Source organism: Alternaria ethzedia (genome assembly GCF_023757985.1).
Source record: "Alternaria ethzedia strain BMP 0044 chromosome Unknown scaffold_1, whole genome shotgun sequence".
In the NCBI taxonomy this organism is placed as follows: Eukaryota; Fungi; Ascomycota; class Dothideomycetes; order Pleosporales; family Pleosporaceae; genus Alternaria; species Alternaria ethzedia.
In genome coordinates, this window is record NW_026056194.1 from 1,743,323 (window position 1) to 1,765,575 (window position 22,253).

At 53.4% G+C, this 22,253-nt stretch overlaps 7 protein-coding genes and 1 non-coding gene across 8 annotated transcripts; 1 reads left to right on the forward strand and 7 right to left on the reverse strand.

Annotated features, from left to right (window-relative positions):
- Positions 1–589: 589 nt before the first annotated feature.
- On the forward strand, positions 590–1,628 carry J4E87_000565 (uncharacterized protein; the record flags this gene model as incomplete). Its single annotated transcript, XM_049372221.1, has 2 exons — positions 590–1,482; positions 1,541–1,628. 2 exons carry the CDS (start codon positions 590–592, stop codon positions 1,626–1,628), a joined length of 981 nt encoding a protein of 326 aa, XP_049238355.1.
- A 246-nt stretch (positions 1,629–1,874) lies between these two features.
- J4E87_000566 (uncharacterized protein) lies at positions 1,875–2,626 on the reverse strand (the record flags this gene model as incomplete). Its single annotated transcript, XM_049372222.1, has 2 exons — positions 1,875–2,102; positions 2,168–2,626. The coding sequence occupies 2 exons, from the start codon at positions 2,624–2,626 to the stop codon at positions 1,875–1,877; spliced, it is 687 nt and encodes a 228-aa protein (XP_049238356.1).
- Positions 2,627–3,042: 416 nt separating this feature from the next.
- On the reverse strand, positions 3,043–4,543 carry J4E87_000567 (uncharacterized protein; the record flags this gene model as incomplete). The annotated part of the gene is made up of 2 exons (XM_049372223.1): positions 3,043–4,215; positions 4,295–4,543. The coding sequence occupies 2 exons, from the start codon at positions 4,541–4,543 to the stop codon at positions 3,043–3,045; spliced, it is 1,422 nt and encodes a 473-aa protein (XP_049238357.1).
- Positions 4,544–5,455: 912 nt separating this feature from the next.
- J4E87_000568 (uncharacterized protein) lies at positions 5,456–5,932 on the reverse strand (the record flags this gene model as incomplete). Its single annotated transcript, XM_049372224.1, has 1 exon — positions 5,456–5,932. The coding sequence occupies one exon, from the start codon at positions 5,930–5,932 to the stop codon at positions 5,456–5,458; it is 477 nt and encodes a 158-aa protein (XP_049238358.1).
- Positions 5,933–7,084: 1,152 nt separating this feature from the next.
- On the reverse strand, positions 7,085–7,170 carry J4E87_000569. Its single transcript has one exon. It is a non-coding gene; the product is annotated as a tRNA-Gly (tRNA).
- A 486-nt stretch (positions 7,171–7,656) lies between these two features.
- Positions 7,657–9,915, reverse strand: J4E87_000570 (uncharacterized protein; the record flags this gene model as incomplete). The annotated part of the gene is made up of 1 exon (XM_049372225.1): positions 7,657–9,915. The coding sequence occupies one exon, from the start codon at positions 9,913–9,915 to the stop codon at positions 7,657–7,659; it is 2,259 nt and encodes a 752-aa protein (XP_049238359.1).
- A 4,849-nt stretch (positions 9,916–14,764) lies between these two features.
- Positions 14,765–19,012, reverse strand: J4E87_000571 (uncharacterized protein; the record flags this gene model as incomplete). Its single annotated transcript, XM_049372226.1, has 2 exons — positions 14,765–15,771; positions 15,823–19,012. 2 exons carry the CDS (start codon positions 19,010–19,012, stop codon positions 14,765–14,767), a joined length of 4,197 nt encoding a protein of 1,398 aa, XP_049238360.1.
- A 448-nt stretch (positions 19,013–19,460) lies between these two features.
- On the reverse strand, positions 19,461–22,106 carry J4E87_000572 (uncharacterized protein; the record flags this gene model as incomplete). Its single annotated transcript, XM_049372227.1, has 1 exon — positions 19,461–22,106. The coding sequence occupies one exon, from the start codon at positions 22,104–22,106 to the stop codon at positions 19,461–19,463; it is 2,646 nt and encodes an 881-aa protein (XP_049238361.1).
- Positions 22,107–22,253: the final 147 nt, after the last annotated feature.

The window sequence follows — 22,253 nt, forward strand, 5'->3', positions numbered from 1 at the left end:
TCCACAGGCCTTCCTTCCATGTGATGGAGAATGAAGGCAGCAGCGAAAGCCTCGCACCCCGCCACCGCAAACGGAAGGCAGAGCCCCCATCCTTATCGCACCACGTGCGGTCCAAAACGGTGAAACGGCGTGCCGCGGGTCCAAGACGTCGCAACACGACCCATCCGCCGGGTCGCGACACGCCCTCGCTTAGATGCATCGGACGAGGCCAAGGCGTGAGCGTCAATGACTTTGGGTGGAGCCGCGGCATGGGGCCAATGGCGAGCGGTCAAGCACGGCAAGACTTACGTCGCTTAGAGCCTTCTCCGTTCTGGCGAGGCAAAAGAGATTAGAGGCGCCGTCTGGCAGCACAAACACGGTGTATACGGTCGGTGGGTATACTACGTGCATGATAAAGGGCTAGGCTGTTGCGAGTGCGAGGGCGCTGCTGGGCTGGGATTAATTAGTCCACCTACCCACGTTGTTCGCCCGCGTTTCCGTTCGTGTTGGATCTTTGCTCTTCTTTTGTAGAGTGACGTTCTGGTAATCCCACATCTTCGTTCGTCGTCTATCGTTGTCTGCATTCTCCGTCCCTGCACATTTGCCCCCCATGCGTTCCCACGCACGAACCGGCCTCATCGCCGCCCTGGCCCTAGCAACGCAACTCCTCGTCGTCGTATCCGCGCAAGAAGACCGGCCCAAAGGAAACTTCCGCCAATGTCTCGAAGTCAGCCCCGAATGCCCCGTCTTCGCAACGCTCTACGGGTACCGCCCTAATCTAGGCGCCAACGCCTTCCTCTGCGCCCTCTTCGGCATCCTCTGCATCGGCACGCTCGTCGTGGGCGTTCTGAGCCGCACATGGACCTACACTGCCGCACTGGCCGTCGGAACTTTCCTCGAAGCAGCGGGATATGCAGGCCGTGTTATCATGAATGACAACCCATGGAGCGAGTCTGGATTCAAACTGCAGATTTGCTGCTTGGTTCTGGGCCCGAGTTTCGTTGCTGCCGCGATTTACCTCACGCTCAAGCACTTTGTTCTGTACTGCGGACCTCAGCATTCGCTGCTCAAGCCGCGCCTCTACCCGTGGATCTTCATCGGCTGCGATTTCGGTTCTATCGTTCTCCAGGCTTGCGGTGGTGGTATGGCGGCTGCGGGTGGCACAACGAACAAGGCGCTCATCGACGCGGGTAACAACCTGATTGTCGCTGGTATCGCGTTCCAGGTCGTCACCATGGCGGTCTGTGGTGGGCTCGTCATCGTCTACGTGTTCCGGTACCGCAAGGCGAGGAACCAGCAGGCCATGGGCGAGAAGAGCTCGTATGAGATGGACAAGGAGACGGGAACTGTACGGTTGGCTAAGATCAAGCTGTTTGGCTGGATGATCGTCCTTGCGTACACGACTGTGCTTATCAGGTGTATCTACCGCTTGCCCGAGATGGCTGGTGGATGGGGAAACTCGCTCATGAGGAATGAGAAGGAGTTCCTACTCCTCGATGGAATGTAAGTCTCATTGATCCGAATCTTTGCCGCAAAGACAGAATACTAATACATTATTCAGGATGCTGGCTATTGCTTGCACGGTGCTGACCTGCTTCCACCCTGCATACTTCTTCCCTCCTTTCGCTGCTTTCCGCAGCCGCAAGTAGCTTTCTTCTTTTTCGTCGACAGTCTTAGATGTATAGATGTTTGCTTCTGTTGCAGCGGTCACTCCATATCATATTAGCGTTACGACCTTGATAGCTTTTCCAGCATAGCGAGATTTATTATAGACAAGATTTTGTAATTTCACATGACATGAACTATTTCACTACCCAGAGATACTATGCAAGGTGATGCTCATTGTTCCCGAAGAGTAACATCTTCGCCCTTCGTGCGTGTCACGTTTTACCTAACTACACAGTCCCCCACCTCTCAGCATACCGATCATTCCCCTCATCAACATTCCTCTCATACTCACTCCGATCCGCCACATACTGTGCCGTCTCCTCGCCAAATACATCCGCTATCCACGCGAACGTCACATCAATTCCAGCCGAGATACCTGAGCTCGTCCAGATATTGCCATCCACGACCCAACGAGCCTTGGCAACCCACTCAACATTCGGATGTTTGGCTTTGACCTTGGCATATATAGTAAGTAACAAGTCTGATGTGAAGCGAGGAGATGGAAAGTAGGTTCACTTACATCGCCGAACGCGCGCTTGTTAGTCGTAGCCCTCCTACCGTCTAACAAACCAGTCCTAGCAAGAATCTCACTACCCGTACAAACAGTAAGAACCCATTTGACGCTTCCCTTGCCGCTCAAATCCAATCTCTCGAGATACTCGACCTGTGGCTTCATCCACTTGTCGCTATCCGGTCCCCTCGATCCCAGCCCACCTGGGAGGAGCAGCACCTCCAAATCATCCGGTGCGTTGTCGAATGTGTGAGTTGGCACTATGGATTGTGAGAACTGGGAGCCTTGCTTGTCTTGTAAGCTGTTCTGGGTTGGCACTGGGTCTAGTGTTGCGGCTATGGTGCAGAGCGTGAGAGGGTGGTCGGCTGAGAGGATGTTGAGGGCATCTAGGGGGCCGGCATAGTCGAGGAGGTGGAAGCCGGGGAAGATGACGACTCCGATCTTCGAGGGGAGGGAGTTTGCTGGCATGTTGAGGTATGGAGCGGGTGATTGTGTTGATGGGGGCAATTGTTAACAAAGGGTCGGTCAGGCAATAATGTATCGATGTAGGTATTTCTACTGTTTTCGAGATAGTTTGCTATAGGCCTGAATGTAGTGGTCTTTGTTGTAGCGTGATCATGTAGAGTAGGGCATTGGTAATCGGCCGGGCTTGGTACCTCGGTGGGGGAACCTTGGAAGCGGAGTAAGTGGACGCCTTAGACGCTAACATCCGCGCGCCGATTGATCCAGGGGCCATTTTTGTGCTACAAAACATAGTGATAATAGCTCCACGGCCAGTAACATTGTTCTACAACATGTATCACAGGAACACGAGATGAGCAAGTTCAACGACCGCAATACGAGTACACCAATGCGAGGAGAGCGAATAGTATTGTCATTGAGATCTACACAACACCGTTCATGTGTACGCCCTGAGCATCTTGTTGCTGTACCGTAAGCATCTGCCTTGCCCGGTCAATTCTCTCCTTTGTCATGATGTAGCTCTTGGGGATGTCTCCCTTCTGAACCATCTCCTCGTGCACAGCGGTCAGATCCTTGCCGTCGCTTTCGCCCAGTACCATGTCGACAACTGCCTTGCCGCATAATGTACCATTTGGCATACCGTGTCCTGTGTATCCGCCAGCCAGCCATAAGCCGTCTCTATCGGGCACCTTGCCCACCCATGGATGGTCGTCACGAGAATATCCCATGATTCCAGTCCACTGTGCCGCAGCCTTAAGCTCATGTAAGCCCTCAGTTTGCCCTCCCAAGTTCAAGACCTTCAACAGCGCACCGCGGAGATACGCAGCGGAGCCTTCGTCAATCACGCTGTCATCCGAGATGCCTATGCTTGGGAAGTTTCCAGCTCCGCGGCCGCCACCAAACATCAAGTGACCACTGGGATTTGGAACGCCCTCGAATGGGCGCTGGATGAGATAGTCGTCGTTGTTCTCCGGTTGACCTAGAGCTCCAACCATGCCGTACGAGTCGGGGAGAAGGGTCGATCCTTCAGGTGGGAAAAGGGCTGACATCTCCCCACGACAGGGCACAATGAGATCGGCGAAGTGAGGTAAGATGGCTGATGTGTAACCGTTCGTTGCGAGGATGACGGTCTTGCTGCTAATGGTACCGCGGGGTGTGTGGAGGGTGTGCGTGCCATCTGATGAGGTAATCTCGGTGACGGGAGTCTTAGTCTGTAGGTTGAGCCGGCCAGTCTTGATGAGCTTCTTGAGAACAAATGTGACTAGCTTGTACGGCCATAAACTCGCAGCTCCTTCACTCAGCGTCGCTCCGACACAGTCGGGCGAGACGCGATGCTTCTTCAGCTCCTCCTCGTCCTTGATAATGGTGACGTGGCGTGCGATCTCGGGAGCGATCTCCCGGAGATGCTCGATCTCCTTCTCAGCCTCCTTCATCGCTCCTTCAGTCCAGAATGTGCGGCAGCCGGTAACATCTCGCCACTCGCAAGGGACGCCATTATCTTGGATGTAGGACTTGACTGCGGCGACGTTCTTGAGTTCGAATTCAGCGACGTCGCTGCTTCGGTCGAAGAGGAGAGGTTGGCAGTGACCACCGTTCTGTTTGCGCGACCGTCAGCAAGTGTGCGCCATATGTTTTGTTCGACTTGAGTACGAAGAATAGACGCGGTCGTCTTACCCTTCCTGTAGCGCCCCAGCATGCCTCTCGGGCCTCGAGCAGGACAACACTCTTGCCAGCAGCCCTTTCGTCCTCCGAAAGATATCTCGCAGCACTTGCGCCGGTTATACCAGATCCCACGATAACGATGTCAGCCTCGGCGGGCAACTCCTCTGTCGTACAATGACCCAGTAGAAACTCATTCGGCTCGCTGTGCCAGAAAGAGTCTGACGAGGTAGGCGTCGGAAGCGTGGCGCGTTCGTGCTTCATGGTGGGTTCGAGGATTGGGGAAGGCAGCGGAGGGAGGTTTGGAGAGTCGGGACGGATTGCGATCAACTCTTAAATACGTGAACTGTTAGGTGCCAGCACTGAAGAACAAGCCGATGCGGTGTGACGAACGATGTTCCCCGGGTTCGGAATGCGTATATTTGTACCGAACGATGATCAACCTCAGGGCGGCGTGATTGAGGGGTGGTGGGTCATACTTCGGGATTCGACGCAGCAGATTAGGCTACCTGGGGCATCATGTCGTTACTCCGATGATAGGACATGGCGACGAGGGGATTCCGAATAACGCGTCTCAAATGTCGATATCATCGTCGCGTGTTTGTCGCGAGCATCGCAGAAGCACAGAGCACAGGAAGACATGAAGGTACTCACTGCAGCGGTGAGATCGTTTGGTACCTGGTACATGGCATGGCAGGTGCGGGACCGGAGCAGACGCCGCGAGTCAGTAGGGCTGATTATGTAAAGGAGCTGCGCAAATCCACTCCGAACTCTCTGACATGCCATACCATCTTTACTAGCATAGAACGAGTCTGTTGTTTGGTTTTGGTACCAAAGTATGGTTCAACGTGGAGCCGCGCCACTCTAGCATGTGAGCACATCTGACAAACATGGCATCACGGCATGCGACACATGGCGTTCGGTATGGTAACGTCAAATCGCATGCTTAAAGCTAATGTACAACCAAGGTAATGACAGTAAGAACGCGAGTGAAGATAGCGACAACAACGCCGCCATCTGCCCAGTTGCCCAGCTCGCCTCCCAGTAAACCCGCTAACCTCGAAACAAATCCGTTCAGCCATGTCATTATCCTCCTTCGTAACGTTCGTCAAACGCTGCCAGACACCCGCTAGCGAGCGTCGTACCGCCAGCAGTACTATCAGCCAACCATACTGCTTACTTCCGTCGTTGAACCAGCTCTTTTGCCGAAGCAGTCAGCGAGTACCCGTTGAACAGCCAGTCGTTCGAATGCCGTCCTTTCCATGGGTCGCTTCCGCTTGTGCTTCGCCGACCTGCAGCCTGTATGCTAGGTCTGTCACCCTGTACCGGTCCTGCAGTTGGTCGTGTCGGGCTGATAGGGCTTGTAGCGGAAGCATGTCTTTGTGAGTAAGGTGCTTGCTCGGGTGGCATGACCATGGGCGACTTGGAGCGTTTGCGAGACGTGGCTCCACGAGAGCGACTCCGTGAGCGACCGCGGATGCGTGCTGAAATGGCACCGAAGAAAGACGCCTCGGTCGGCGAAGCTGTTGCGCGAGCCGTGGGTGATGATGGAGAATAGGGTGGAGATGTTTGACCCGACGACGACCGTGACTTTTGTGAATCGACAGTGTTTGTCCGGATTGGTGGCGGCATGGGCTGGTTGTGGGAAGTCATGTCGATGGCCTCACAAATAGATCAACAGATGTTTGCAGAGTCGTATTCGTCTCTACGTATGAGAGTAGTAGCGTATTGCAGGCGAAGATGACGAAGGATGACTGCAGAGGCCAGGTGTGAGGCTCAAAGGTCAGGCTGTCAGCACACTATATAATACCTACGCCGCAAAACATCCTCGTCATTTCCTTTCATGTGTGTCCTCAGCACATACTTGGCGCATATGGCAGCTCAATCAAGATGTCGGTGACTTGTTACAATCTCGCAACATGGCGTCCAATCAGACGGCTTAAACTTCAGGCGGGGCCTCCAGTTCGCCATGTTCCTCAGGTGAGCTCACCGACTCCCCACTTCGGAGCGAGCGTCTGAAGCCCCGCAGTGCACTGCAAAGCCAACGCATCCAGCCGAAGAGCCAGACCATCAGAGGCTCCGATGGCGATATAGGGCTAGCCGCAAGCCAATCAATGCAGATGATATGCCTCTGAACCATGATTTTGGGGTCACCGGTTTTGAGGGGTGCGAAGGCTTGTCCCCGCCAGAGTGGTTAGGTCGCGCTCTTTGGAGCTTGTCTGTGCAATCAATGTGCCAGCTACTACTTCTCTATCCAGCACGCTGGTAACGTCGGAGTAGAGCGAGATCATCAATAGCTGTTACGCAATGTTGCGTTGGACTGACACGGAGCTGCAAAGTCCCGCAGGAATCCGTGTGTCCTCCAGGACGGCAACGTGCGTGTTATCAGTCCAGTATGCGAGCTGAACTGATATGCATGTCTCATGTCAAAAAACAAGCTCTCGAGTACCAAGCAATAGCTCTAGGCCTGTCCACTTTAATGGCCTGTTGCTACCTAATCACCTACAGGTCAGAAGCGAGATGGTGCTTGATAACAAAGGCAGCACCCCGCACTGTGGTGTCGCGCCCAAGAGTTTAGCCAGCTCTAGGCCTGCAGCACACACGGGTTGAAGGTACTTTGTAGAGCACTATTAGAATATCCCAATAGAGTTTCAGAACCAGAATTATCAAAAAAAAAAGTTAGTCCGCTGCAGATATGTCCCAAAGGCGGATCTGGACTACGCAAACGCTAAAAAAGTAGTCAACGTTGCAATCGTGAGAAGGAGCTGTGCATCCTCCGGGAGCTATTATATGTTAGTGATATGTTGGTGATGTAGGATGTGGAATAGAACGTACTCGAACCCGGGCCAATTGCTTGGAAGGCAATTATCCTACCGTTGGACCAAGAATGCTTGATGGAAAATCGAGCAAATTTAACATCTATATTCTTAACGGCAATGTCGGGACTAATGAGTGATACGTCTAGACACGTCGAACATCGCATTGCTGGAAGCTGCAATTGAACCCCGCTCTCGCTTCGACTCAGCTTTCTCCATTTGCTAAACGCCCCACTTCATGCAACACCAATTCCCGCTCGCGAAGTCTTGCCTTGTCAATAGTTAGCTCCGTGTATCGTTCGGATTGGCAGCCGTTCTAAAGTCTGATGTGGGATCCCTGAAGGGAACGAGCAACGAGTGGACATCAACAACCAACGAGTCTCCACTTTCTCAGCTCAACCACATTGGAACCATCGCATATTCTATACGCAGACACTAGGTAATTTGATGCAAGACTTCTCATTGAATCCTACATACACATCTACTGACTCGATCATCCCCCTCTAACTACTTCTCGATACATCTTTAACACAATGAAATTATTTACAGGAGAACAGGAATCTACTGCGCAGCGCGGCGCTGGCTCATTCCACTACGCCTGGAGTAGCCAGTCTGGGTCTTGCCGTAGCCCTCAGCAGGGGCAGGGGTGTACGCGGCAGGAACAGCAGGAGTAGCGGAAGGCTTGTCGCTCTCGCAAGGGGTGGAGGTGGCGCCAGCGGGGTATGCGTTCTCGTAGACAGGAGTGGAAGTCGGTTGGACGGGAGTCGGGGTCGACTGTACAGAGGAAGAGCAAGGAGTTGAGGAAGCCTGGCTGTAGACCTCAGTGCTGGTGGACGAAGACTCGGCTGGGCTGGGGGTAGCCTGGCTGTAGACCGGGGCGCTGTAGACGGATGAGCTGGCGGGTGTGACGGATGCGGTGCTGCTCTCGCAAGGAGTAGAGCTGGCGCTCGCGGGGTAGTGCTCTACAGGAGTGGACGCAGGGTAAGGCTTGGTAGAGATGGTGGAGAGAGTCGACTTGACGTTCTCGCCGTAGCCGTTGTTGCCGTTGTATGAGGGCTTGGAGTAGACAGCAGCGGGGGTAGAAGCGCTGTAGCTAGAGGACTTGGCAGGTGTGACGGATGCGGTGCTGCTCTCGCAAGGGGTAGAGCTGGCAACGGCAGACGAATCAGTGCCATAGGCAGGAGCAGAGCTGACGGCAGCGGGGGTGGAAGCGCTGTAGACGGACGATGAAGCAGGGGTAACGGAAGCAGTGCTGCTCTCGCAGGGCGTGGAGCTGGCCATCACTGATGAATCAGTGCCGTAAGCAGGGGTGGACTCCGGGTGTGGGTACTCCTTGGTGGAGACGGTGGCCATGGTAGACTTTCCGTTGTTGCCATAGGCGTTGCCGCCGTTGTTGCCATAGGCGTTGCCGCCGTTGTAGGATGGCTTGGAGTAGACACCGGCAGGAGTTGAAGCTGGGTAAGACTCCTGAACCGAAGATGAGGAGTGACCCTTAGCTGGACCGGCAGGGTAGGAGGGGTAGTTGTTCTCGCCCTCAGTAGGCTTCTTGGGGTAAGAAGGAGTGGAAGCTGGGTATGCCTCGTGGACTGAAGATGAGTGTCCGTTCATGGGACCGGCGGGGTACGAGGGGTACGAGGGGTACTTGTTGTCACCCTCAGTAGGCTGCTTGGGAGTAGCAGATGGCTTGTTGTGGCCGTAAGAGTTGTCGTGAGCGGGAGCAGAGGCAGAGGTAGGGTAGGCTGCATGACCGCTGCTCTTCGCAGGTGCTGAGGTAGCCTCGTGCTTCTTGGTCTGCTCGTACTCGCAAGTGTAGGCTTGTCCAGGCTTGGTGATGGTGACAGTCTGAGCTTCATGGTGGTAGACACCCGCCTCGTAGTGCTTAGCGGTGGGGTATGCGACCTCGGTGTCGTGGTCGTAGACGGTGGTGGTGGGCTTCGCGACCTCGTAGTTGCCGGTGGTGGAGGCATAGATTGTGGTGTGCTTGATCACTGTCTCGGTGACAGTCTTGCCACCGTTGACCTTTGTCTCGTAGGCACCGTAAGCGCCCGTGATGTAGCCAGTCTGCTTGGCTTCGATGTACTGGCCTCCGTAGGTGCATGTCTCGCCAGCCTTCGCAGTCTTTGTGGCCTCAGCTGGGTAAGTGACGGGGTGCTCAACGGTGACGTCCTTGCTTGGGACAGTGTAGACACCAGGCTTCTCGTAAGTGGTGACCTCAGGCTTAGGAGTGCCGTAAGAGTACTCGTGGACGTACTCGGACCACTTTCCGCCCTTGTACTCCTTGACGTTGACGGGTTGCTTCTGCTCGCCCTCCTTGTAAAGGCCGGAACCGGGGTATCCGGGAAGTGCGTGAGGACCGAGTTGGTTGTATGGGACCGACTCAATCTTCTCGTACAGCTCGTACCAGCAGCCGTCAGTGCCGTTCTTAGGGGCGAGACCAGTGGGCGCCGCGTAGCCGCCTGTTGCAGTAGCGGAGTGGGTGATGGTCTTCTTGGTGTGGTAAACAACAACGGGCTGCGCGGTCTTGGTGATCGTAGCGTAGTTGTTGTCGTAGTCCTTGATGACAGTTGATACGTAGGCATCCTCATCCCACTTGGCGCAGTCCTTACCACCATAGGCGGGGGACACGCAGGTGGGGTACGGCTGATGTTGAGTGGTCACGGTGACCGGCTGCTTGCCATAGCCGGGCACGATAGTCGTGTATCCGATGGGCTTCGCGGAGGTGCTCGGCTTGACGACGGAGCTGGACTCTGCTTGCGCACCGTATCCACCGTAGGCCTCGTGGGCAGCGGCAGTGGCAACGAAGATGAGTGCGTACTTCATGGTGATGATGAGTGTTGTTAAAATTAGATATTAGATGTAATAAGATCGTGTATAACGAATGACTGGGGTGAGATAATATAAGAAAAAAGAGTGTAGGAAAGAGGTGTTGATGATTAGAGAGAAGATGTGGATGAGTATATGAACTGCGAGACACCGTCGTCCATATATACTCACCCATTGCGTAGATTGGTCTGAGAGACACACGCCCCTGAGATACTGGGACGGTAGAGTCTGCCGCTCGCTTACTTACTTGGTACCCTGAATCCGAGGGTGTTGAGCTCTAGAATGCGACACGTGCGCAATGCATGAGCATACCGTTCGTTAGAGGTCGACCCAAATGTACATACGGATACGAAGTACAAGCGTCGGAGTTATACAGTACCATTTGGGCCGATCTATCGTGAGCTGCACGAAGTCTGAAAGGAAGAGCATTGTCGAGATCTTGAACGCAGTCATGCAGAAGTCCTCTAGTTGACACTTGTGAGACTCTGCCTTACTAAAAGTTCGCTCACCCAGTTTTCAAACGCACTTTTATGCATGCTGAACCCTTCAACGGCGGACCAGGAGAAGGAGTAAGGGTACTGTTTGAGTGGGCCTGTCCCGACTTGGCAGAAAGCTTGATACCCCGGCATACGCTGTCAAGGGTGAGCTTGTCTGTAGACGTTTAAGGTAAGAATGGTACATGTGCTTCCAGTATCCAATAAGATCTCTGTGTCTATTTTAACACTTCATTCTAGACCTTGTGGCCATTGTGTGTCCAATAGCGTGGTTCTCGAAAAGATCCCGTCCTGTTGACGCACGTTCAGTTCGGCTGATCATTGACCGTCAGAGCGAAGCTCGTGTAAGTCGTCGAGCAGTAGAGTCAGCTTGCGGAAATAGAGTGGATCGGAATGTGAGTAGTGAAGCAACCCTTGCGGTGAACGAGCCTATACACGCCTCTCGATAGTACTTCATGTGTTCCTATCCCCAGCATACCAGAGGCGGTTCATGGAACGTATAGATATGCCGTACGCTGTTCTTGCATTCTGCCCGACTGCTCATGACCCATATGTTCGTGGTGTTCGCCAACGAACAGACCACTTCAGGGGCTGCGCCACATCTGCTCTCGCACTAGCGCTTCCTCTTTGGTCGAAATAGCGCCCAACCATCCGTACACGGAGATATCAGACCAGCCACGCGAAGCTTTGAAGACGTCGCAAAGTGGGCCCTGAAGCACGTACTTGATCCACTACACTATGAAAGCTTCATAGACATGCAGATGCAAGCTCAACGGGTCGACGCAGTTGTGACAGTAGGATTGAGGTTACGACCATGACACGTTCGACGAAGGAAGCCTGGATGAAAGTTGTTAATGCAGCACGTCGTGTAGACGTCGCATATGTTCTCGGTGTTACTTTTGATCAGCAACAAAGTCTTTCCCATTTACCCTACCAATGCTCTCGCAGCTCCAATCGGCCTCAACGGACTACACTGTCATTCAAGCCCGCTCCCCAAGCTCTCTTCGTATCCACCATGGTTAGTATCAGCTCCGTCCACTGGGATTGCTGCACATATTGACTGTGTAGCGAGCTGCGCGAGACTTGCAAGCCACCTGCGATCGACAATTAGAGACTATCAGCTACTATATCTGACAGCCTAGGAGGAGCCAAGGACCAAGGCAAAGTCAGTGTCGGACGTATCGCAACAGGGGAGCATGGTCATGTTCGAGCCATCTAGGCAAGTCGAAAGGGTATCTGTGTTGACTGTTGGTGATCAGCATGCTGCAGACAAAGCCATTCCAGGCTCCATCAGCTGCGACCCGTCGGAGCGAGCGTTCGCTGCCCATCCACTCTTCCAGATATCCGACTCCACATGTCATAGAGAGTCCTTTGATGATACGATCAACGTACTAGGACGCTCGAGATATTCTTGATATTTTCGGCAAGGGCAATGAGAGACTCGGTGCTACCTGCTATCCCTTCTTTCGACCATATCGAGCCCGTCTCCCGAAGCTGAAGGGGTACCGACGCGACGGCTCAAGATTAATGAGTAAAGAATCATCAACGAAAGACGGTCAGCCTATTGTGTGCTCTACCGGTTGTATATCCTCGTTGCCGGCTCCGGAAGCAATTTTGACCCGGAATGAGACGCGACACATAGCTAATTGCTATTCACTTTGATGGGCTTGGCGATGTTGACGTGCCATGAGGCTGGAGTTTCAGACAGTGTCTTGCAGTGTTTAGAGATCTGACACCATTAGCGGCTTGGCAGAACCGCTGCAGCAGGCAGTGGCAGCCGAACATTGCCTTGACGCAATCAGTATCAACACCTCCATCAAACGGTGCTCCCACATTCACTCAGCTTGCCACTGCCTACAAAAATGCCATGTCAAATTTCCGCGTTCCCGCTTAGCACTACTACTACTAGGTCTATTCTAGCCTGTTCTAACCTTAATATTTAAGTATATAAGCTATCTTTTTTTTATAAAGTAAAACTATAGTTTAGTTAATAGTACTTTAAGTATATTTTTATAAACTATAAAGCTTTTTTAGCTATATTATAGTTATATAAGTAGTAGTAAGTATAAAAGTAATACGCTAAACTAATTTTTTTTTTTTTATTTATTATATTACTTAGTTATAACTACTTTTAATAATTATATTATTTTACTTATTAATAGTAAAGCTACTAAAAGTACTATAATTAATTTCTTAACTATATTATAAAAAAAGTAAATCTTTATTTATAAAAAGTTAAACTTTACTTTTTTTAATTTTATCTAAAAGGCTAAAGCTTAGTTTATACTTCTTATTACTAAAGAGTAAAAAGACTTTTAAAATAGTAAGTACTACTCTAAAAGCTATAAAACTAAGTTAATAAGTATAGCTCTAAATAATAGTTTTAGCTAAGATCTTTTTTAAGCTTATTTAATAAGGCTAAGTAAGCTATTAAAAAAAAATAAGGCTTAGACTAACTATAAGAAGTAATACTTTAACTTAGATTATATACTAAAAAAAATCTAGAAACTATAAAACTAGGTATAAAAGAATAGTAAAAGTAAGCGTAAGAGTATATAACTATAGGTGCTTTCGCATAACTAGGTTTTAGCCCTTAGCTAAAACAGGGTTCCTGCTCAGCAGCTAATCTTCCTTGTCAGGTGCTGTGCCGCCCTAGCCGGGTGGCTACTACAGACCAGTAACTACCAAAATCGCGTGAGCTTCACTGTGATGTGTGCTCCTAGCCTCCAAGCCTACGCATACTCAATAGCTAAAGGCGTCGACATACGTACGCGTTTCATCTTGCAGCGACGCGAGGATAAGCACTTAGCTGCATTAGCTGAAGGCGCAGTCGGCGAAACCTCCGCTAAGCGCGATTGGCATCATGTCAGGCGTCCACGAGTCTGCCCTGGCAGTAGCAGCCACCTTAACCATGACATCTCTCGAAATCGTCAAACCCCAAGATTCAATTTCAATCTCGAGATTCAAAATCGCCAACACGTGTTTCTTTCCTTAGCCACTTCCTCCTTATCGATGCATTCAGCCAATCCCATATGACGCTCTCCTCCCCTCTTAACCACAGTCGTCCCGCTTTTGCGCTACTCACCAACGCGCACTCACCATGAGCGAAAGCAGGCGCAGTTCCATATCCAGCGTATGGTCTGACGACAACCAAGCCCCGTGTTCGCGGTATTCCCTTCCAAGAGCCTCTTCTCGATTCTGGAAATACGCCACATTGCTTATTCTAGGCTTCGCTGCTATTGTCCTCTTCTCGACAAATTCATCGGTTTCGAGCAAAATCCTACCAACACATGTCCCGCATCTTGGTTCCGTTCCGGCCTCGTCTGCACCCGCGCTGTCATCACAGTCTTCCCCACGCATCGGCAAAGTAACGGCCTCATTCGGGCCGGAAGATCCCGTCTACGAAGCCGCCATCGCTTCTCACCAGGTTCACAATGACCTGCACGGATACCCTGAGTTCATACTCCGTGAACGCATGCTCCCCGGTCTTTGGTCCAAACACGCCTTCCTGCTCGCGATTCTTGGGGCTGAACTTGCTAAGCCAGCTGCGGAACGACTGGAGTGGCTTTTCTGGCATGATCGCGACACCATCTTGATGAATCCTAATGTTCCGTTGCAAGTCTTCTTGCCCCCAGATCAAAAGACCAATTTGGTGGTGACGAATGATCGGCATGGTCTGAATAACGGCGTCTTCCTCATCAGAGTAAACGAGTGGGCGATCCGTCTCTTCTCGGCAGCATTGAGCCTGAAGGAGTATAATCCTGATATACAGTTGAAGTATAGTGAGCAAAGTGCTATGGAAGAGACTATCAAACGTGTATGTGGAAAGCTCGTTCACGTTTTACTTACTGCATCAACTAATCATCGTGCGACTCACAGCCATACTTCTCTTCCGCCGTTGCCTACGTGCCCCAAAGGTGGTTCAATGGCTTCCCACCAAATCCAGACAAGCCTGGCAAACCATCACTAGCCCGTCCTGGATCTCTACTCATCCACTTCGCTTCAAATCGAGACGGAAAGCGTCCGGAGAGGATGGCTTACTGGAGCGATATAGCGCGGAGTAAGGCGAGTGAGTGGACGAAAGCGTTCAATGAGACGGGCTACCCAGCTGAGATAGAAGAGTATTGGGCGAGGTTGGGTAAGGGAGAGGATGTTGTGGCTTTGTGTAAGGACATTGGAGGCAGGGTCTGGAGTTGACGATCTTTTCAGCGTTGGTGCCGTGGTTGTAATCTTCCACATGAGTAGATCGATAGGTCTTCTGATTCAAACGAACATCAATAAAACAACAGGGTATAACCTTCCCCTTTCCATACCGTCCTCCTGAACGCCTAACCAAAGTCATCCACCTTCTCCTACTTGACACTCATTTCCAAACCCCCATCTCTGCCCTCGTTGACACGCATGATACTGCTCCGCATAGCCGACCTCGTGTTCTCCTTATCACTATCCCCACCTCTCTCCAGTCTCTCCCAGAGACCACCATTACCCGGCGGCCCCGAACTGAGACTCTCCCTAACATCGACCGCAGAGTCTATTATACCTAGACCCTGCACCCGCGACCCTAGGTCTTCGATAACATCGTGGTGCCTCGCCTTCTTAGCTTTGTACAGCGTCTGCTCTACAGAGCCAGGGAGATATATACGCTTAGCGCCTAAGGTGCGCTTAATATCCTCAAGAAGAACTTCCATGGGGCAAATGTAAGCGATCTTGTTCTTTTGGCAAAAGGCAAGCACATGGCCGACGACTTTGTGGTGACCGTTTTGTACGACCCAGGCTCCGCTGTCGCCGCCGATGCCGAAGCCGCCAGCGACGTGCCACGAGCGGGAGAAGGATTTGCGGTGGTAGATGCGGACGGCGGACATGACGCTGCTGACCATGCCCGGTTGGAGGCCGGTGGTGCGGCCGAAGCAGTGTACGGACATGCCACCGAGGGTGGATGCGGGGGCTACGCCGTTGGGGTATTCGTCCTCTTCGGGGGTGTAAGTGCGGCGGTTGACTGGCTTCTCCAGCTTGGAGGCTATGGCGCGTTGTTCCGGCGTCATGGAGCCCAGGCAGAAGCGGCGACCTCCTTGGCAAACGTTATATGGCTGGAGGCGGTCTTCCCTGAGCTTGAGGAGCGCCCAGTCGATTTCGTGGAGGATGCCGTCGCGCTTCCACCGGCGGATGCCGGAAGAGGCGTGAACGTGGCCTAGTTCGTGCGAGGAGAGATGGTCGTCGTCGCGATCTTCTTCGCAGGGGAAGAAGTCAGCGCCCACGTCATCGATGGCTGGTTGTGTGATCTTTATCTCCTCGCCTTCGCCTGGCGCAATGCCGTCAATGTCGCCCATGGTTGCGTGTGAAATATGAGAATCTGCCATATCTGAAATGGGATTAGCGCTTGTAACTTGTGTGCAGTGTCGGATCGGCATACCCTCCGCAGAGTCATCGTCAGACTCAAGCTCACTGTCAGAGAAGTCGAACGAATCAAGGTCGGCGTCGTCTTCCTCGCTCTTTATGTCCTCATCGTCTGATAGTTCAAGATCCCACATTCCAGCGGGCTCATCCGATTCTAGATGAAGATCTGGTTGCGCACCCATACCCATTAACCAAGGGTTGTTCGCTGCGCTGGACAGCATCACATCGCTCGGAGAAGGGCTATCGGGCTCTTCGCCAACGTCGTCTTCGTCTTCGGACGGTATGTCGAGTAGGTGATGGACACTCATGCCCAACGGCTCATCGTCAACCAGAATGACCCCACCATAGGATACCGGAGGCAGATGTTCACCGTTGAACGCTCCAATGGAAGCCCCGCATAATGGGCGATCCTGATGGTAAGGGTTCATCACAGCCATGTCCGCATCGTAGGAGTCGGTATTCATCATGGATCGATGCGGTGGCCTAGTTCGGCGCGACGAACGGCTCATCTTGGACCGCCTGATCTTTCCCCTACGGACCTTGAGGTCATATATATTCTCGTCAAAGCGGAAGCGACGGCTGAGAATGGCCTTGACTTTTGCCACACTAGTACAGGTAACAAACACAGTAGGCTTGGCTTTCTCTAGTACTTCTCCGATGGCGACGAGATCAATGCTAACAGTCTCTTCGGAATCCTTGAGCGCCCGTTCTATTAGACGCTCAAGGCGGGGCAACATGGATGAGTGCCACTCTTCCACGATCTCAGGTGTGAACTTGACTGGGAAGAGACGTAGCTTCGGTCGAGGAGTCGGCTCTATATCGGTCTCGATCTGTATAGACGAAGTGACGTAGCTCTCACTCGAATTTACTGTCCTACTCTGAATCTCTGGTTCAGGTGTTGGGTAACCAAGAGTAGCTTGCGGCCAGTGTCGCAGTCCGTCACTGACAAGGGCCGAGACGGTGTTATTACTGCGTTTCTGCTTTGTCTGACGCCAAGCCTTTTGGATGATGGTAATCTTGTCTTTGTACTCTTGCAGCGTTGTGCATCCATCAGAGGGGGCGCGCGACTGTCGCCATGCACGCTGAATCGTTGAAGCGGCAGTCGCCACGCGCTCTCTGTACAGCGAAGAGTTATCGCTTGGGTCTTGTGAATCTGGCGGGGTTGCGACGAGAGTGCCTGATTCATCTAGAGGATCTTTCTGTTCCCACTCCATCTCCGGAGCTTCTTCTTTAGGGCTCATCATACGAAGACTCTCTGAGATGCTCTTCCGGATGGAGTGTTGCGAGCTCCGTGATGGATTACGAGCCAATGAAAGATCCGGTGACTTCTTCGAGAGAGACTTGGTCCTTTCCAAGGCTTGTGTACCCTTCTCCAATGCCCATCGCTTTGCGCTCCTATAGGATGGACTTGACTGGCCATCGGTGACGATCTGTGGCTGGCTCGCGCTCTTGCGCTTCAATGGAGATGCTTGCTGCACCGGTGTAGCACCTGGTCTCAATTCGCTCAAGTCAAACCCAGGTTCCGACTCATCCAGCATGCAGCAGCGTTGCAGTCTGGTTAGGATGCGAGTGTAGACCTGCGGAACATCGATCGCATTGTCGCCCTTGACATCCGCTGCCCAGAAGCAGTCGCGCACAACTTGCATGTAGGCTGTTCCGCATTTTGAAGCGAGCCTGCGGATGTACACATCTTCTATTCGTTGCTTGAAGTCGCTCAGGGTGTACTTTTGCTTCCACAGGTCAAGTAGAGGCTGCCACAATCCTATTTCGAGTAGCACCAGCCCCAAGCCATATAGATCGAAGTTGGCATTGTACTTTTGGTCTTGACTTCCAGTGAACTTGGGGTCATCCGGATGCCGGTAGATGTTCAGTGTTGGTTTCGCCTTGTCGGTGTCGATGTCGAAGTCAGAGAATAGATCGAAGGAACATATTACAGGCGATCGCAGCGAGTATTGCAATGCTCTACTATTCGCAGATTGCCTTTTGCTCTTCTTGAAGACCATAATGTTGCTGCTATTGACGTCTTGGTGGAGAAGATTGTCGCCGTGGATTTTGCTAAAGGTCAAGGCGAGCGTGAAAGCTAGACGAAAGCGGTCCTCAAGTGGCGGGGTGGCACTGTTGGGGTTGTGTAAAGACTTGGAGCCCGTCTGCAATACACTGAGCAGCGTCACTGGTTTGAGCTCCTCGACTGGCTTGTGGGAATCGGCTGGCCCTGAGTAGACTGAGGTGGGCAACTCGAAGACCAGGCCAAAGCGCGGCTGCTTTGGATCTTCGAAATAGCCCAGGCACTTAAGGGTGCCGTGGAAGGACTGGTTGTTGGACAGCTTTGTCAGTATTGACAGAAGGCTCTCGAGGCGCTGGGTGGATGGGGACACGCCAGTGAGACGGTAGGCGGGGTCGTAGCACGCGTAGTCGATCAAAACGCAAGTCTCTATGTTCCTGCTGCCATCCGTCTTCCAGGGGTTGGTGGAACTGTGGCGAGACCGCAGGCGGCCGATGACGCGAACAGAAGTAGTTCCAACGCTCTCGTATGGCGGAGGTTCCTCGTCGGGGAGGATTAGATCTGCAGGATCTAGCTTGGGTGGAAGATGAGATCTGGGGGTATGTGCATTCAGAGGGAAGGTAGCAGGATTGACCAGCGTCAGGTCGGAGGCGTTGTAGTCAGGCGACAAGAAGACGGGAGTCGATGTGCTGTGATGCGGTGTAGCTTTTCCTGGACTAATACCACGCTCATTGCTTCTTTGAACTCTGCGGTTCCGTGAGAGGTCATAGAGTATGTCGATAGAGGTGGTGAGGTCCTTGATGAGGTCCTCGTAACGTGACCTGTCGGCGGCCGCCCACGAGGGAAGGTCAGGCCGGCTCTTCTCTCCAGACATTGTCTTTCCCCCACCCGCAGCAGACGTGCCCGGGTGCATCTGCTCCGCCTCGTCGAGGATTTCCTTGATGGTTCCGAGCACGCTTGTGACCGTCTCCGTCATGCCTGCCTCCTCCACGCTTTCGTCGATGTCGCCCTGCTTCCCCTTGGAGTTGTCGCTCCAGTCCACGCCCCATGTTATCAGCCGGTCCTTCTGTATCCTGAACTTGCGATGCAGTGCGTGCGACTCGGGCGTGTCTTTGGCATCCTGCTCGACGACGGCATCGCATGTGGTCTTGGTGTCGGAGTAGAGCTGTGTCAGGCGTCGGGGTAGTCGACTGATGGTCTCCATGGCCGCGACTGCTTCGGACGTGTCGCAACGGGTGTTCTGACGCGCGACGAGCGAGGATGAGGGGGTGTTAAGTGCGCGTGTACGAAGTCATGAAGGATGTCTGCAATGCGCCTGCCTGGAAGGTAGCCGTCATGGCGCAAGACCCGTGTTCAGCGTGACTGGGGTGCATTTTGGTGGTTGCCTACAGGCACCGCCTCAGCGCGCTGCCGTGGATGGGTGGGGGATGGCCGAAGCCGCCAATCACCTCGTCGTCATCTCCGCCTAAGCCTCCACCTGGCCGTCTTCGCAGCTTCGGTGCCAGCCCTCCATCACGAGGCATTATTTGGTAGCACATGTGAATGTAAGAGTGTTGCTTATGTGCAAATCGTAATACATGCTTTTATTGTACAGTATTCGCACTCGGTGCCGCTATTTTCCTTGCTATGCAACCGTAAAACTATGTACAGGCTTAGTCCTCAGTGAGATCACCATACTCCCACTGACCGCGGCGCTCCTCCTTGGCCACGTCCTGCTTCTTCTTCATGGCAGCCAGCACGTTGGCCGAGCGCTCCCACGGGCGCAGCTTCTTGGGTACCATCGCAAGACCTTCGCTAAGAATGTCGGCGTTGATGCTTTCAGTGCCGTCCTTGCTCTGGTCCGGGTTGTACAGTGTCACCCAAAGCATGCCGTCCTTCTCCGCGGCCTCGACTCTTGCGACGAGCTCACGATCAGCCGTCTCTTGCGAGATGAAGCTGACGGCATCGGCGAGGTACTCAGAGTTACCAGGGAGTTGGATGAACGCCAGTTGGGCCTCTACAGCCTGTGGCTTCAGCTTCGATGGCAGGAACTCGGCTTGTGAGAGAGGGCGAAGGCGAGACCATGGGATTGTCTCTGAGTTACCGTAGTCGATGTAGACAACCTCGGCCTTCTTGTTCTCTCGGTCGTTGCGTCGAATGCGCGCACGGTACCACTGGTCATCGGCAGTGAACTTGGCTGCTACAAACTCGCCCGCCTTGGGCGCGTCTGGCAGGCCACTGCTGTTTGCAGGGTTGAGGTGGAACTTGCTGAAGGCGCTCATGAGTGATGTCAGCGCTGATGTACCGCTACCGATCTGTTGGAGACGAAGCCTTCCGTCATCTTCGACGTGGGTGATCATAACATCGCGGTAGTCTGCCTTTCTTGATGATGCGGCGTCACCGTTGGTAGCTTCGGTAGCTACCGCTGCCTCGCCGTCCTCTTCTTCTTGAGACGGGTCGTAGTCTTGCCACAGATTCTTTCGTGCGTCCTTGGCTTTCTGCTCGGCTGCGAATAGTTCGTTTGCGTTTCCAGACTTCTCTGCTGAGTAGGCATGTACAGTAGCTAGACCTTCCTCCACCAGTGTCTTCGCAAAGTTCTCACGGTTAATGTACAGAGTGCCAATGAAGCCACCGACCTTGTCACAGTCCTCGACATCGATCTCGACGTCTCGCTGTTGGCAGCGGCGATTCGCAAATTCATGGGCCTCCTTGCCGAAAGGTTCGCCCTTTTCGCTATCGTTTCTCGCCGATCGAGGTGCGCGGATACCGGAGAGGACGAAGGTGAGCTTGGCGTTTTCGCGAGGTACTAGTACAGTGAAGCGCGAGCCAGACTTGACGAAATCGACAATGGCTGGTACCTTACGTTGGCGCGAAAGCAGAGTGAGTTGGCGCTTGGCCTTCTCGAGCGACTCCGAGTAGTCGACGTACTGCTTGACAGAGGGCGACTTGTCTGACCAGAGACCCTTCTTCTCAGCTTGTGCGGTGGACTCGGCCAGCAGAAGATCGTCGTAGATGGGGCTCCTGTCGGCATCGTCTTGTCGGTGGCGGATGACGGATGCCATGCCGCTCTCTACAAGCATCAAACCAACGTTCTTGCCCTGGAAGGTGACGGTGCACATTTCGCGCTCATCGTAGCCCTCGGTCGCGGGTCGCTTTCCGTCTACGTGGAACTTGACGTGCTTGCCGATGAGCTTCTTGCGCAAGAACTCCTTGGCCTCCGCTACCCATGGCGATTGCTTGGGATCGGTAGGCTTGGGTTGACGGACGCTGCTGAGGTTGATGCGCTTCTCCGCGCCCGCCTTGTTCCGGATGAAAATGGTGTCTGCGCTCTGGACACGGCTAACGGTGGCTTCTTGCTCTCCAGCCTTGCTGATCTTGGGCGCAACGTGCTCCTTGTATACACCCAGACGGCCGTCCTTTGCTTGCTTCTCAGCGCCCCTAAGTATGCCCATCTTCTGGCCGAGGAGGGTGGTGTGGTGGTCGGTACATTTGGCCAAGCCGTTCTTGAGCAGGAAAGGTGTGATGCTGCCCTGGGTGGGATGCTTGACATCTGCGACGATTTGGCCGTTCGGTGTTGTTCCCAGAACCTCGACGAGGACTCCTCGCTGTAACAGCCTTGTCTCGACAAATTGTTGAGCGTCGTCGCCGAACGGCTCGGCTGGCTGCACCTTCCCGTCGGAAGGATTTGTTCGCTGTGTTGCGGGGGCGCGGACACCGGCGAGGAGGACCATTGTTTGTACGTGCTCGGTGGGCGACAGGAGGAATCGCACGATGAGGCGGTCGCCGGACAGGACCTTCTCGACAATCGAATCAATGTCCTTGCCCTTGTTCTGCTCCACGAACTTGGTCGCGTCACTCAGCTCTGACGACGAGTTGATCCTGCCGCCAGTCTCCGCCCAGAGGCCCTTGGAGTCTGCCCTAGCGCGCGCCTCGTCTACTTGCAGTCGTTCGAGTAGGTTGGCAGCCTCATCCGAATCTTCCTTGCGGCCGGCGTCGTCGCGCAGCTTCACCCAGCCCGCCGCGACGGCTTGTTGCGGCAATATCTCCTTGTTCGGTGTGACGATGAGGCCATATTCGCGGTTCGCGCCCGTCGGGATCTTGTAGAGGACTTGGAACCGGACGACCTTGCCCACCAGCAGACGGCGGAGGTAGTCGCGTGACTCGAAGGCAAAGGGCTCGTCGCCCTCTCGTCGCAGTCTCGGCGCGGTGACAAAGGCTAAGCTCAGTGTGCGCTCTGCTTTTGGGTTGTTGATATTGTGGAGAACGACGGTGTCGCCGGAAAGGACGCTCTTGACTTTGGCTTCGAAGAGGTTGCTCATGATGGACGTCGGATAGCTGCAGAACGCGAGGGGAGCTGTTAGCTACTGTGTCCAGAGAGCTTCAGATGCAGGTGGGGCCTCGCAGCTGTTCCCTGGCACTTACCTGCAGGAGATGCCAAAATGGGGTCAATATTCCAATGGGTGGTT